This window comes from Myxine glutinosa, chromosome 3 (assembly GCF_964187855.1).
Source record: "Myxine glutinosa chromosome 3, kmMyxGlut1.1, whole genome shotgun sequence".
In the NCBI taxonomy this organism is placed as follows: domain Eukaryota; kingdom Metazoa; phylum Chordata; class Myxini; order Myxiniformes; family Myxinidae; genus Myxine; species Myxine glutinosa.
The window spans coordinates 26658906-26674095 of record NC_136263.1 but is presented as its reverse complement, the minus strand read 5'-3'; the positions used below and the strand labels follow the sequence as shown (position 1 = coordinate 26674095).

General features: G+C 46.8%; 1 protein-coding gene across 1 annotated transcript in view; it reads left to right on the top strand.

The window, feature by feature from the left end:
• The first annotated feature begins 623 nt into the window (after positions 1–623).
• Positions 624–15190, top strand: part of LOC137423724 (spondin-2) — a 44028-nt gene continuing 29461 nt past the window's right edge. The window contains exon 1 of the mRNA XM_078773782.1: positions 624–1007. Within this exon, the coding sequence (XP_078629908.1) occupies positions 773–1007 (235 nt within the window). The 5' untranslated portion in view covers positions 624–772. The remainder of the gene's footprint in view (positions 1008–15190) is intronic.

Below are 15190 nucleotides of genomic sequence, written 5' to 3'. Positions count from 1 at the left end.
AAAGTGATTGTTCTTCAGATGAAAATTGGATGTTTTTAGGAGTTTGACCTTGAGTTGACCTTTGACCTTAAAAATAGTTGGTTTTCCAATTCAGTGATGCATTATGCAATTGCTGTTTAATTTTCAAGTTAATACGATGAAAAGTGATTATTCTTCAGATGAAAATTGATGATTTTAGGACTTTGACCTTGAGTTGACCTTTGACCTTTTGACCTCAAATATAGTTGGTTTCCCAATATAGTGACGCATTATGCAAATGCTGTTGAACTTTCAAGTCAATCAGATGAAAAATGACAATTTTGGAAATTTTACCTCCAGATGACCCTTGACCTCAAAATCAATAGGCTGCTTCCTTATGACCAACTCTACCGTTTGGTGAAGTTTTGTGAAGATTGGTTTGAAATTGTGACCCGATTGACAATCATACAAGACAGAAGCACAAGATCAACCAACATACTTGAAAAATCTTCGATTTTGCAAGTTTGAAGTTAATTGTAATTAACACGTTAACGCGAGCGGTTAACGTGTTAATTACAATTAATTCGTCATCTATAGTTCATTCGCTGTCTCTAGCAGAATAATAGTGAGTGTCGATCATTAATAATTAATACGAAGTGATCGTCATGACGAGCGGTTGTTTCGCCATTAAAATGAGTCCGACGAGCAATGTCCACTTGGTGAATCCCCGCCGAATTCCGGGAGGGGCTCCGCGCTCTCATCCCGCGTTTTGTGTATCCGCGTCCTTGGGTTTGCGTGACACGCGGTACAGCGAATGGAGGTCGTGTGCGCAATGTCGGTCCGAGGCCGAATCGAGCACGGCCTTCTTGTCTGGACGGTGTTGGTGTTGCTTGGACCGCCCCGGGCCGCCACCTCCGGATCGAACTCGTCGCGGTGCGGGAAGGAGACCGTCCGCTACTCGGTGACGTTTCACGCTACGTGGAACCAATTGTCCTTCCCCAAGCAGTACCCTCGGTACCGACCACCCGCGCAATGGTCGCCCTTTTTTGGTGAGTGGCGCCCTCGCTCTCGCGATCATCTGGTGTGTATAAACCTGTGCTGACTCATCATGGCTGGTCTGCCTTGGGGGTCTGGGGTATGAACCCAGGGATTCAAGTAGCCATTTTAAGGGTTTCATGGCGACTAATTATTATGTTTTACTTCATAGAATATGCTCTACTCCTCACTTTTCTCTTTACTTTTCTCCTCACTTTCTCCTCACTTTTCTCCTCACTTTTCGCTTCACTTTTCTCCTCACTTCTCTCCTCTTTTCTCTTCACTTTTCTCTTCACTTTTCTCTTCACTTTTCTCTTCACTTTTCTCTTCACTTTTCTCTTCACCTTTCTCCTCACGTTTCTCCTCACTTTTCTCCTCACTTTTCTCCTCACTTTTCTCTTCACTTTTCTCTTCACTTTTCTCCTCACTTTTCTCTTCACTTTCTCCTCACTTTTCTCTTCACTTTTCTCTTCACTTTTCTCTTCACTTTTCTCTTCACTTTTCTCTTCACTTTTCTCTTCACTTCTCTCCTCACTTTTCTCCTCACTTTTCTCTTCACTTTTCTCCTCACTTTCTCCTCACTTTGCTCTTCACTTTGCTCTTCACTTTTACTCTTCACTTTTCTCTTCACTTTTCTCTTCACTTTTCTCTTCACTTTCTCTTCACTTTTCTCCTCACTTTTCTCCTCACTTTTCTCTTCACTTTTCTCTTCACTTTTCTCCTCACTTTTCTCTTCTCTTCACTTTTCTCTTCACTTTTCTCCTCACTTTTCTCCTCACTTTTCTCTTCACTTTGCTCTTCACTTTTACTCTTCACTTTTCTCTTCACTTTTCTCCTCACTTTTCTCCTCACGTTTCTCTTCACTTTTCTCCTCACTTTTCTCCTCACTTTTCTCTTCACTTTTCTCTCCTCACTTCTCTCCTCCTTATCGCTCCTCACTTTGAGCCTCCTCATTATCTCTCCTCACTTCTCTCCCCTCGTTATCTCTCCCCACTTCTCTCCACCTCCTTATCTTGCCTCAGTTCTCTCCCCCTCATCACTCTGCCACATTTCTCCTCACTACTCTCCCCCTCCTTATCTCTCCTCACTTCTCTCCTCCTCCTTATCTCTCCTCACTTCTCTCCTCCTCCTTATCTCTCCTCACTTCTCTCCCCCTCGTTATCTCTCCCCACTTCTCTCCCCCTCCTTATCTCTCCTCACTTCTCTCCCCCTCGTTATCTCTCCCCACTTCTCTCCTCCTCCTTATCTCTCCTCACTTCTCTCCCCCTCGTTATCTCTCCCCACTTCTCTCCCCCTCCTTATCTCTCCTCAGTTCTCTCCCCCTCATCACTCTGCCACATTTCTCCTCACTACTCTCCCCCTCCTTATCTCTCCTCACTTCTCTCCTCCTCCTCCTTATCTCTCCTCACTTCTCTCCTCCTCCTTATCTCACCTCACTTCTCTCCCCTCCTTATCTCTCCTCACTTTTCTCCCCCTTCTTATCTCTCCTCACTTCTCTCCCCCTCCTTATCTCTCCTCACTTCTCTCCCCCTCCTTATCTCTCCTCACTTCTCTCCCCCTCCTTATCTCTCCTCAGTTCTCTCCACCTCATCACTCCGCCACTTTTCTCCCCACTTATCTCCCCTCCTTATCTCTCCTCACTTCTCTCCCCCTCCTTATCTCTCCTCACTTCGCTCCTCCTCCTTATCTCTCCCCATTTCTCTCCCCTCCTTATCTCCCCTCACTTCTCTCCCACTCCTTATCTTTCCTCACTTCTCTCCCCCTCCTCATATCTCCTCACTTTGCGCCTCCACCTTATCTCTCCTCACTTTGCGCCTCCTCATCATCTCTCCTCACTTTGCGCCTCCTCCTCATCTCTCCTCACTTTGCTCCTCCACCTTATCTCTCTTCACTTCGTTCCCCTCATCACTCTGCCACTTTTCTCCCCACGTCTCTCCCCTCCTTATCTCGCCTCACTGCTCTCCCCCTCCTTATCTCTCCCCACTTCTCTCCCCCTCCTTATCTCTCCTCACTTCTCTCTCCCTCCTTATCTCTCCTCACTTTGCGCCTCCTCCTTATCTCTACTCACTTTGCCCCCCCCCCCTCCTTATGTCTCCTCACTTCTCTCCCACTCCTTATCTCTCCTCACTTCCTCCTCCCCCTCCTTATCTCTCCTCACTTCTCTCCTCCTTCTCTTTCCCTCTCTCCCACCTCCTGTTTACCTCTTCCCCCCCATACTTCTCTTTCCCTCTCCCCCACCTCCTTCTCTTTCCCTCTCCACCACCTCCCTCTCTTTCCCTCTCTTTCCCTCTCCCCCACCTCCTTCTCTTTCCCTCTCCCCCACCTCCTTCTCTTTCCCTCTCCACCACCTCCCTCTCTTTCCCTCTCCACCACCTCCCTCTCTTTCCCTCTCCACCACCTCCCTCTCTTTCCCTCTCCACCACCTCCCTCTCTTTCCCTCTCCCCCACCTCCTTCTCTTTCCCTCTCCCCCACCTCCTTCTCTTTCCCTCTCCCCCACCTCCTTCTCTTTCCCTCTCCCCCACCTCCTTCTCTTTCCCTCTCCACCACCTCCTTCTCTTTCCCTCTCCCCCACCTCCTTCTCTTTCCCTCTCCCCCACCTCCTTCTCTTTCCCTCTCCCCCACCTTCTCTTTCCCTCTCCCCCACCTCCTTCTCTTTCCCTCTCCCCCACCTCCTTCTCTTTCCCTCTCCCCCACCTCCTTCTCTTTCCCTCTCCCCCACCTCCTTCTCTTTCCCTCTCCCCCACCTCCTTCTCTTTCCCTCTCCCCCACCTCCTTCTCTTTCCCTCTCCCCCACCTCCTTCTCTTTCCCTGACCATTTAGATCCCTTTGGCTTAGACCTTTAAAACCCATACAGACCTTTGATTTTAGACCATTTGAACACTCAGACCTGAGACCCCTTCGACCCTTTAGACCTCATGGACCTTTACAAACCTTTGACTTTAGACCCTTAAGACATTCAGACCCTTAAAACCCTCTTGGAGCTTTAAATTTAGACCCTCAAGATCCCTTAATTACCCTCAAGACCTTTAAGACCCCATTAGACCCTCAATACATTTTAGACCCTTCAACCCCTCAAGACCCTCAGCAATTAAAAGCCATCTCATGTTGAAATAGTGCGAATACGTTTATTCTGTAACTGAAAATATTATTTAATAATGAATTATCGTGAATTACTAAGTACGACGCATTAGTTAAACATTCGCACCGAAGGAAGCAACAAACCAGAAAAACAACAACAACCCTACCAAATTGTAGTTTGACTAAATAAACAAGATACATTTGCAAAGCTCGCAAACATAATCTGGTCCAACCGTCCAAGTCTTATCATCAGGTGTACCTGTCGTTCACCGTGCAGGTGAGTTTGTGTTTAACATGATTGTTCCTGTTGTCCTCACACAATTCTCATTTCAGTCTTTCCATATTTGCTCCCACGGCCATGTTTTACTTCCTAGTTCACCCCTGACGTTGATTTGTTGAGCAAACTCTGAGCCGTTTTCTGGTGCTTGTTGGCATACATGTGAAGGCGCACTATTGGAACTGAAGAGGTTTTCCACCATTTTGGGTCTCACGTCATGACGTAGGGAAGAACGACATCTTTTGTGAGAGAATCTTCTTCTTCACAAGTCGTGTGTTCAGGTTCACGTCTCTGATGGGTTTGTCAGCACGTACAGATGATCTTATCCTTTGGCTCATCATAGCAGAAGAGATTGCCAGAAGTCAAAACAAATAAGAACTAAATACCGTAAATGGTAATTGATCCGCCATGACAGAAAGGGCTTCGTTTACATACTCCCTTTCTCTCGACGTGGCGGATCATTTATCATTTAAGGTATTTACTTCTCATTTGTTCTGTTTATACTTGGATAACGATGTTGCAACGATTAGAATGTCATGAAGAGATGTAAACATGACTTAGAGACCGCACAGATGCACACAATTGAGCGTTTCACTCTGCGAAGATGGGTGACAAGACAAGATGGCGCCTTGTGGTCATGTGATCACGTATCCTCCAATCACGGTCGTTTTCGCCGAAACTGAGTTCGCCGAACTTTAGTATTCTACGGCTCTGCCCTAACCGCAGACCCCTTCCCCAACACCCCCAAACCCACCTCCTCCCAAGGTTTTTCCTTCCTGAGAGTTTGCTTCTGCAACCATATTCTCCACCCCACGTAATCTTCAGTCTCCGTCTATGTTGTCCTTCAACCCTGTTGTTGGTTGCCCCCCCCCCCCCCCCCAAAAAAAACTCCCTATCTGCCTATCTCTCTCCTGTCCCTTTTGCCCTATTGCATCCTGGTCCGCTCAGTGTTATAGCTTTTTCACGAGCCTCGACTTTGTCCCTCATAAAAGAAGACGTCCATCATAAAAAGGTGTTTATTTATTATTCATTCATTAGTTTCCTCATTCATTTATTTAAGCTTCATTTATTGTTTATTCATTTATTCATTACCCCTCACCTGTCACCCAACTTGTGTTTTGTATATCGATAATAATAAATGTGTGTGTGTGTGTGTCTCCTCCATAACTCCAAAACCATGAAACCTAGCAGCCCCAAACTTTTCATCCATACTAAGGGAAATCCAAAGGAGTGCATGAATGAAAACTGGGTATTTGTATAAATTGCAAAATTCCTTTTGAAGATAAGTAACGGGTTCTCATCATGAAAAAACAAAAAACTGCTTAACCTTAGTCGGCCCGCTGTCACCTCAGAGGGGTCTTGTACTGCCAATTTGCTTCGGTCTGCTCAAAAATGCCTTGCCTTGGAACCATGATGACCTGTCATGAACTAATTAAACTATACTGTGTAATCACAATCTGGCTTCAGATTTGAGGATTGCAGCTCGTGGATTAAATAATTAAATAAGGATGTTGTGTGTGTGTGTGTGCTTCCCCTTTTCTCCCCATCTTGTCTTCCGCTCCCTCTTTTTGTGTATTTTGTTTGTCTGGTCGATTTGTTTGTGAAGTTAATGTTAGCTCTTTCACGAGCCTCGATTCAGTATACAAAAAAAACAAAAAAAAAAAAAAGTGGTGAAATCTCAAGTGAAATCTGAAAATTTCAAGAAATTAGCAAGCATTAAACTTAAATTTTACTAGTGTTCGAAAATTATATTGAGTGAAGAAAAGATTAAGGAATGTGTCAAATGAGTAGCTTCATTGAATGCAATGAAAATGATTAACTAGCAGGATCGCCACGAAGGCTCTCATGGCCACGCCTGGGTTCTCTTTGGGGAAATCTCCGGAGTTAGGAAGGCAAAATAAACTAGAAAGCATCTGAAAATGCAAAGCCCATCCACTTCTGCTTTGTATTCAGACGTCTTCTTCTTCTTCTTCTTCTTCTTCTTCTTCTTCCGGGTGCTAAACATGATTAAAACAGCTAAGAAACAATAATGATCATACTGTGGTCCGAACCTGCAACAAAATCCAGTAACGGTCCAATTGGGAAACACATTTAATGCGCTATTAAAAAATTAACTCAACACCTCACCATGTGTTCTGACATACTGTACGTTCTGACGGGCTTGATTAAACCTTACTATTTGACATATATGATTTTACTTTTTGGGGTCCTGTAGCGGCATCATTATGCCGTCCATGTTATAATATGTAAATATGCTAGAGTTCAGGTTGATCGAGGGTTTTCCGGAACCAAGTGCAACTGGAAATGAGTCGAGTGGGTTTGGTTGGTCACAGTTGAAATAAAGTATTGATTAGGATTCCGAACGTCTCAGACGTCTTTTCCTTCCACACTGAAGTCCCTCATCATCAATAACACTCAACCCAAACAAAGCCAATGGAAATCTGATGCAACAAAATTGGGCAGTGTATAATCAACAGAGGCTTGTAGGCCTAATTTGTTAGGCCCACCAGGAAACAAAATGGTGGGCATATTATTTCGTCTCGGTGTTATGGTGGGTGAAGTCAAGCGACAGATGCGGGTGTGGTCCGACAGCTGTCCGACCAATGGGTGCACGTTTCAAAAATCGACCCACAACAAGAACCCCAACAACACAAATCTCTTGTTGACCTGTGACATGTTGCAGGTAAAAATACAAAATAATTGACAATTTTAGGTGACCTTGATCTTTTGACCTCAAAAGCAAAAGGCTTCATTTACTCAACATGCAAATCCTGCTCAAAATTCATGTCAATCAGATGGAAATTGTTGATTGAATGCAATCTTGACCTTTGCTTGACGTTTTAATCTAACTCCCCCCCCCCCCCCCAAAACAATCAATTGGCTTCTAGATTTTGATTGGTGAACAAATTGGTTAACACAATATGCAAATTCTTAAAATCTCAGATCAATTGGATGAAAACTGATGATTTAATGTGGTTTGAAAAGGAGAGGCTTGATGCTAATTCACCAACAGCATGTTACAAGGTAACAAACGAGGGACATTTGGTGGAGGAATAGGCACGGGGAAGAATGACATCTCAAGGGGAAGGACAGGGGATGAACAAGCTAGATACAGACTCAAAAACACCAAGAAGAGGAAGGGAAAATCAGGGATAGAACAAAAACAGGAAGGTGGGAGAGGCAGGAAAATACAATTACATGGAAAGTAAGAATTGGCCTTGGTAAAGGTGAATGAGTATAGATGGGGTATGACCTGATCTAATGGTGACGAGCTATCTTGAGACCCTGGAGGGAACAAGGGAATTGAACAAAATGAGGAAGTTTGTTCCATAGGTGAGAGAAAAGAGGACCTAATGAGTGGATGTGAGCAGTGGACCTGGATTCTGGGAGTTTTACAGAAGAGGGTTACTGGTAGACCAGGCGTGATGATTGATTCTGCAAACTGCGATGATGGCTTCCATGACTTTGCCAAAAATATTGGAAGTCAGCTGATAAGTCTGTCTTTAAGTTTAAGGGGATCGACATTTGCATCTTTACTCCCGCCAGGGAGTAATAATGCATTCGATCCTGTCCGTGTGTGTGTTCGTGTGTTTGTGAACAAGATATCTGGAAAAGTTCTGAACGGATTTTGGATGAAAGTTGGTGGGATGATTGCCCTTGGGATAAGGAAGAATTGATTAGTTTTTGGTGAAGCTCAGGATATTATTCCCGATCCAGGAATTTTTTGAAGGATTGTTTACCATTGGAAGACAGGGCTCATTTTTTTTAAACATTCTCTTCTATATATTCTATATTTAACATTGTGAGATGAAAATCGTTTTCATATTTGTTGTAAATGTAGTTTAAACGTGGTTATGCGTTAGAGTGGTGTATTTTGTTAGCAGCGTTGTCTTCAAGGTTCTTCTTTTTTTTTTCTTCTAATAAAGACATTCTGTCATTTTAAAACCACCAAGGTGTATATTAGGTTTCCCCGTTTCATAAAATGTATCGTTTGATACGTATAATGTTTTCAAACTGTTTTTTTTTATTTTTTTATTTATACCTCAGGAGAGATATCAACATTTACCTCAGCGAATGTCAATCGTGGTGTCAGTATTTGATGAACTTATAAAGACTTAGGTGAGTTATAAGTGTGACAAGCATGTGCACGGGATTCTTCCCAGAAGAATGAGTGGTCGCATTAGCTTGTACGACCTAAAATGAGCGAGTTTTGTTTTGACGTTTGGGCCAGTTTTACATGTTGTATCCCTGAGGAATGAAACGCACTTTTTTCTGGCTTACAATTTTATTTGAAGTCACACATGCCTCAAAATACACTCACTTATATACACAAAGAATTAAGTTAAGCACCCCCCCGTTTTTTTTACAACCTCGCACATTACAAGTTTGTTGTCGTCAAAACAGTGTAATATACCCATGATATTGCTATATTTTCTGGAGAAGTGATATTATGGTCACATAAAAACATAACAATCATGCCGTTTTCAATATTTTATTCTGAATAATTTAAGGTGAAATTTTTGGGAATTTTAGGCATATTTTCACCTCAATTTAAGTATGGAGCTATTGGTCCATCACGGACAGTGTGGATGACGTTTATGTTTTCTAACGTACAGTCATTGTTCTGAGAAGACCTCTAGCGATCTTTGCGTCAATAACGTGTGTAGGACCCACGTGATCGGATGGAGCAAGGTGCTGTGACAACCATCCCCTGGCCTGCGTACAGTCCTGACCTGAACCCCCTCGAGCACGTTTGGGACATGTTGGGACGACAAATTGCGAAGATGGTCCCTCCAATAGCCAATCTGGATGAATTGGAACGTGCATTACATCGGGAATGGAACAACCTGCCACAGCAACGCATACGACGGCTTACAGGGTCTATGAGACGTAGGGTTGAGTCAGTGATCCGATCACGTGGGTCCTCCACACGTTATTGACGCAAAGATCGCTAGAGGTCTTCTCAGAACAATGACTGTACGTTAGAAAACATAAACGTCATCCACACTGTCCGTGATGGACCTATAGCTCCATACTTAAATTGAGGTGAAAATATGCCTAAAATTCCCAAAAAATTTCACCTTAAATTATTCAGAATAAAATATTGAAAACGGCATGATTGTTATGTTTTTATGTGACCATAATATCACTTCTCCAGAAAATATAGCAATATCATGGGTATATTACACTGTTTTGACGACAACAAACTTGTAATGTGCGAGGTTGTAAAAAAACGGGGGGGTGCTTAACTTAATTCTTTGTGTATATATATACAATTGAACGCTGAATCCGAAAATGTAAGTGAAATTGCCTTGTTTTTTTTAAACATTATCTTCTACTAGGGCATGCCCGTACTATATATAAGCTAGGACGTGCCCGTACGTGGGTGCCCGTTCCTTGCAAAAAAAAAAAAACTGCAAAAAAAAAAAAACTGCAAAAAAAAAACAATGGTTTGGTCCATTCGCAACGACCACAGAACCCCCCCCCCTCTATTTACATGAATGGTTTGGTCCATTCGCAAAGCCAAAGCGAACGACCACAGAACCCCCCCCTCTATTTACATGAATGGTTTGGTCCATTCGCAAAGCCAAAGCGAACGACCACAGAACCCCCCCCCCCCCCCCTCTATTTACATGAATGGTTTGGTCCATTCGCAACGGCAAAGCGAACGGCGAACGGCTAAATCGCCATAGCTCGGTAAGTACTTGTCCGATTAATTTCAAACCTTGAAAAGGCACATCCTCGGGTCCCCAGCAATATACCTGGCAAGTTTCAAGTATATCGGACCGGTAGTTGTCGAGAAACAGCGGTCACAGACAAACGTACAGATGTACAGACGTACAGAGATTACTGGAATTATAGATAGATATTGTTATGAATTTGGTAATGCAACATCTAGAGCTAGGTAGATCTGAATAGGTAGGTATTCGGCTGTCGTGACAGGGACTCTACATGTAATAAGTTCTTGATGTTTAGGCGGTTGTCGGGGTAAGATGTATGAGTGTGGATCTACCTGGAGATTCGAGTGTTAAATAGTGAGGGATTAATGGTAACGCCCTGTGAGTCTCACCTAGTAATCAAACCTTTGTCCATTATGGCACTGCAAACCACATAAACATTAGTTAGGTCCTTAGCGCAACATTAAATAATTCCTTTCCCTGACAAGGACTCCGTATTAAATTGACAGGAAACCAGGTCAAAAACACCACCACAATTGGCCGCCACCGTGTACACCTCCCAAGGCCTACAAACCGGGCCGGCACGTGTTATGCCAGGACCGCAGGGTCGCGTAACGGGGGAGATGTTAGGAGTCGCATGCCGTAGAGGGCGTGACCGGCGAGCTGGGACCATATGATTGGCTGAGGAGTGCGCGAATGTGACGTCATCGGGGAGAGATATATGCGACGGTCGGACGCCATTTTCGCCAGTTGCGATCTGATCTCGAGTCGTCCCAGTTCGTTGAACAGTTGAGTAGAGCGTCCCAGTTCGGTACCGGAGTGGCAGTTGAGAGAAGTGAGAGCTCGTGGCAGTTGACGGTTCGTGCCATTTTCTACAGTTCGTGACCACAGCTCGTTGCAGTTGGCAGTTGGCACTCGGCACTCAGCAGTTGGCAGTTGGCACTTGGTTTTTGGTTGCTTCGTGCAGCCCTGCGTTGGACCGACGAGGCCTGGTGGCGCTTGGAGGCGGAGGCAGGGGGCCGTGGAACTTGGAGCGAGGTGTGCGATCGGGCCGGAAGGAGCGGTGTTGGACGGCAGCCACAAAGACGACAAAGACAGATAAGCCCGAATCCGCGTACACTGTACACGACGTGACTTGTTATTTTCGTATTAATCTCCCTCGTTTTGTGTTTGATATCAGTCGTGTGGGGACGTCCCGATTTAGTTATTAGTATTACCGGCGCGTGCTTTTTCACTGGCTTTACTTTTAATAATAAATCCTTATATTATTTTCTGTACATATTTGAACGCAGTTTCCTGGGTGTTTCATTTTAATAGATAAGGCTGCGGAGCCTTCGCTGCGTCCCGCCATTTCGCGCGTTGGTGTTGAACGTGAGTCCGCCATTGAGTGTTCGCCTCGGGAGTTAAAGTCTCGCAAATCGGTCATCCGTAACTGTGGTGTTAATCACGGTTACGCGACAAGTGGTGTCAGGAGTGGGATTCGAATCCGTCGGACAAATTTTTTTGTCCGCGGCGAGACATCGACACGGTCGGGCGTACATTGCGTCCGACGTTCGAACGCAAAATTTGGATAGGCGAGGCGGAGAAATTTAATAATCAATTGGGCATACGGAGCGCGATATCGCGTCTTCGTCAAATTTAAATTGTGTTTTTGGAATTAAAATAAATACGCGCGCGGGAAACAATCTTCCGGAAAGCGGATGTCGGAAATTGATGAGATGGAAGTACGCAGCGAGGCCTCCGTCAGCGTTGGGAGTGAGCCGGAAATGGGGGATAAGGAGGATAGCGTTGGAACTTTCCCCGCCGTTGGGACGGCCCCGATAGATCTCCAGACCATAGTAAATTTAATAAAAGACATGAGGGCTCAGAGTGAGCGATTGGGGAACCGGATGGATGCTCAGGGTGAGCGATTGGAGGAACAAATGGGAGAAATGAAAAGTGGGATGGAAAATAAAATGGAGTCCCAGGGGAAGGAATGTAGGGAAGGAATGAAGGGAATGAGTGATCGATTGGAGGAACAAATGGGACAAATGAAAAGTGGGTTGGAAAATAAAATGGAGTCCCAGGGGAAGGAATGGAGGAATGAAATAAAGGAAAGGAATGAACAATTGGAAGGAAAAATTGGGGAAATGGCACAGCAGCTGGGGGAACGAATTGATGGCATAGAAGGGAGAGTGCAAAACCAAATTACGGACAGACTGGGGAAATTTGAGGGTAAAGTAGAAACTCAAATGGGGGAGATGGAAAAAGCCATAGGGGTGGAAATTGAATTGAAACGGGAAGAATTAATGTCAAAAATAGAGGAGGGCGTGACGCAGGCTGTCCAAATGGGGGAAAAGTTGGAGGGTCAGATTGGTGCCACAAATGCTCGAATTGATAAAGCAAATGGGGACCTGGAAGGCTATCGGGGCCGGGTGGATGCCAGAATGCTACAGCAGAGTGAGGAATGGGGACTGCTCAACCGACAGGGGGGCAAATTGGCCGAGGAGGTGAGGGGGTTGGAAACCCGCATAAAAGAGCAGGAGCAAGGGTTAATTGAGAAAGGCCTGTGGGGGCCACTAATGGATAATGAAAGGGTGAGTGATTTTATGCAGGAGCGACTGGAGATCTGGGACAATACCATCAAGAAGGAGGTTGGTCGGGTTCAAGAGAGCCTGAAGGAAGAGGTGAGTAGGTCGGTTAAACATTTTCAGGACCAGATTAAGGGGACCCAGGAGACCCTCACCACGAGCCACATTTGGACACCAGAGGCTCCGAAACGGAATACCCAGTTGGGGGGGTGTTTTGGCCCCGGACTAGATTTGGACAGAGAGGAATCGGGGAATAGAGTCTCTGGAAAAACAATCCCCCTCGTACATTTTGACGGATCAGGGAGCCTCGAGGCTTTCCTGACACAATTTGAGTGCGTGTCTCAGCTCAATGGTTGGGGAGAGCGGGAGCGCATGGGGAATCTGGTGGCGACACTGCGTGGGTCAGCCGCCGACGTGTTGAACGTAGTCCCAGAGGGAATATTGACCAGCAAGGCCATTTGTGAGGCCTTGAATAACAGGTACGGGACAGGCGCAAGGTGCGACCTGGTCAGGGCACAGCTGCTGCATCGCAGGCAAAAGCCTAATGAGACGTTGCAGGAGCTGGCCCAGGATATATACCAGTCTGTGAGGATAGCATACAGGGACCTACCAGTACAGGCGTGGGACAAGCTGGCGATAGAAAAATTTATGGCGGCTCTCCCTGATCCTGAGGTCCGGACGTTGGTGGAGTTACAGGACCCACCCACGGTGCACCGGGCAGCGGAATGCGCGGCGAGACTGACCTTTTTGAGAAGGTCGAACCGCGCATCGGAGAGGGCACCTGTGACGGTACGGCAGACCGAGGTGCGGGATCGGGAAAAGCCAGAGGATGACATCGGGCGAATGTTAAGGGGGATCAGCCGCCAGCTGACAAATTTGATGGGGGGACAATTTGCAGGGAGCGAGTCACGACAGGGTGGTCCAGGTTGGTCATCGGGACGGCCTGATTTTTATCGGGCTGGGCCGGGAGAAAGGGGGGCTCCGCCTGGCTACCAGAGGGGTCCGTTCTTGGGGACTTGTTTTAGATGTGGGAGAAGAGGGCACAGTCAGAGGAATTGTCGGCAACCATATGGGCCCCCACCTCCTGACAGGCTTCGCAGTCCAGAAAGGAGGGGGCCCCCAGTAGGTCCGCAGGTGCCAGACAGAGGAGGTCCACAGGTGCCAGACAGAGGACCACCACCTCCGCCTGGGCCAATAGCGGTAGAGTGTGCGGGAAACTAGAACGAGCCGAGCATACGGGGCCATGCTCGGCTGGCAAGTGTGTGGAGAAGCGCCCTCCTTTGGTGGAAGTAGTGAATTGCGGACAAATTGGCACGGGTAATCTAAGGGTTAGATGCAAAATTGAGGGAGAATTTTGTGAGGCTGTGGTGGACACTGGAGCCAGTGACACCATTATCAATCCGGGTGTGCTAGACCAGAGTGTTGGAGGCTGGGACAAAATTGATAGGGTAGAAGGACACAGCCTTCAACTGGCTACGGGGGCAACGGCACCAATATTGGGACGCGGAGTGGTGAGGATGGAGTTGGGTGGCCTGGAGGTCAGCGTGGTTGTGTGGGTGGCGGGGGTGTGCGATCAGTGTCTGTTGGGACTGAGTTTCCTGGTGGAACATGACTGCCAATTAGACCTTGGGCGTGGTCATATGTGGTTGGGCACCGAGAGGCTGCAGTTAATGGGACTGGGGGATGACGAGGAGGTGCAGGGGACGTGGCTGGAGGTGCCGCGCACTGTGACCGTGCCTCCCAGGTCCGAGAGAGTCGTGATGGCAGAGTTAGCAGCAGGTGCTCAACCCATTGGCCAGCTGGGGCTAGTGGAGTCGTGGTCCTCGCAGGGGACGGAGGAATTAATGGTGGGTCGCACCCTCATAGACACCCGTGGGCCTATGCTGGCAGTCAGGCTGCTCAACTTGTCCGACAGCCCCCGCACTATAAGGGGCGGAGCCATCGTAGCCAAATGCAGTAGTGTAGTAGAGGTCACCGGAGGAGGTGGATCCACATGCTTGCCAGTACAGCCGGAAGGAGGGCAAAATTTGGGGAAATGTGATTGGTCAGAGGGAGTGCGGGACATGATGACACGCTCTGAAGAGGGCCTAACATCGGAGCAGGTAGAGACGTTGCACAATTTGGTTGGTAAGAACTTGGGTGTTTTTTCTCTCTCCCCCGAGGATGTTGGACGCACGAGTCTCGTCAGGCACAAAATTAGTACTGGCGAGGCTCGGCCTGTTCGCCAACCGCCGAGGCGGCTCCCTTTCGCTAAGAAAGAGGAGGCAGAGGAACAGGTGAGCAAAATGGAAAGAGCCGGATTTATCGAGCCCTCGGTGAGTCCTTGGGTGTCACCCATTGTGCTGGTGAAGAAGAAAGATGGGACCACTCGGTTCTGTGTGGATTACCGCCAGCTCAATCATGTGACACTCAAGGACTCGTATCCCCTGCCAAGGATCGATGACACCCTCGATGCCGTTTCAGGCTCAACGTGGTTCTCCACGTTGGATTTAAGGAGCGGTTATTGGCAGGTGGAAATGGATAAAGAGGCGAGGGAGAAAACGGCGTTCACCACAGGAAAGGGTCTCTGGCAGTTTGTCGTCATGCCCTTTGG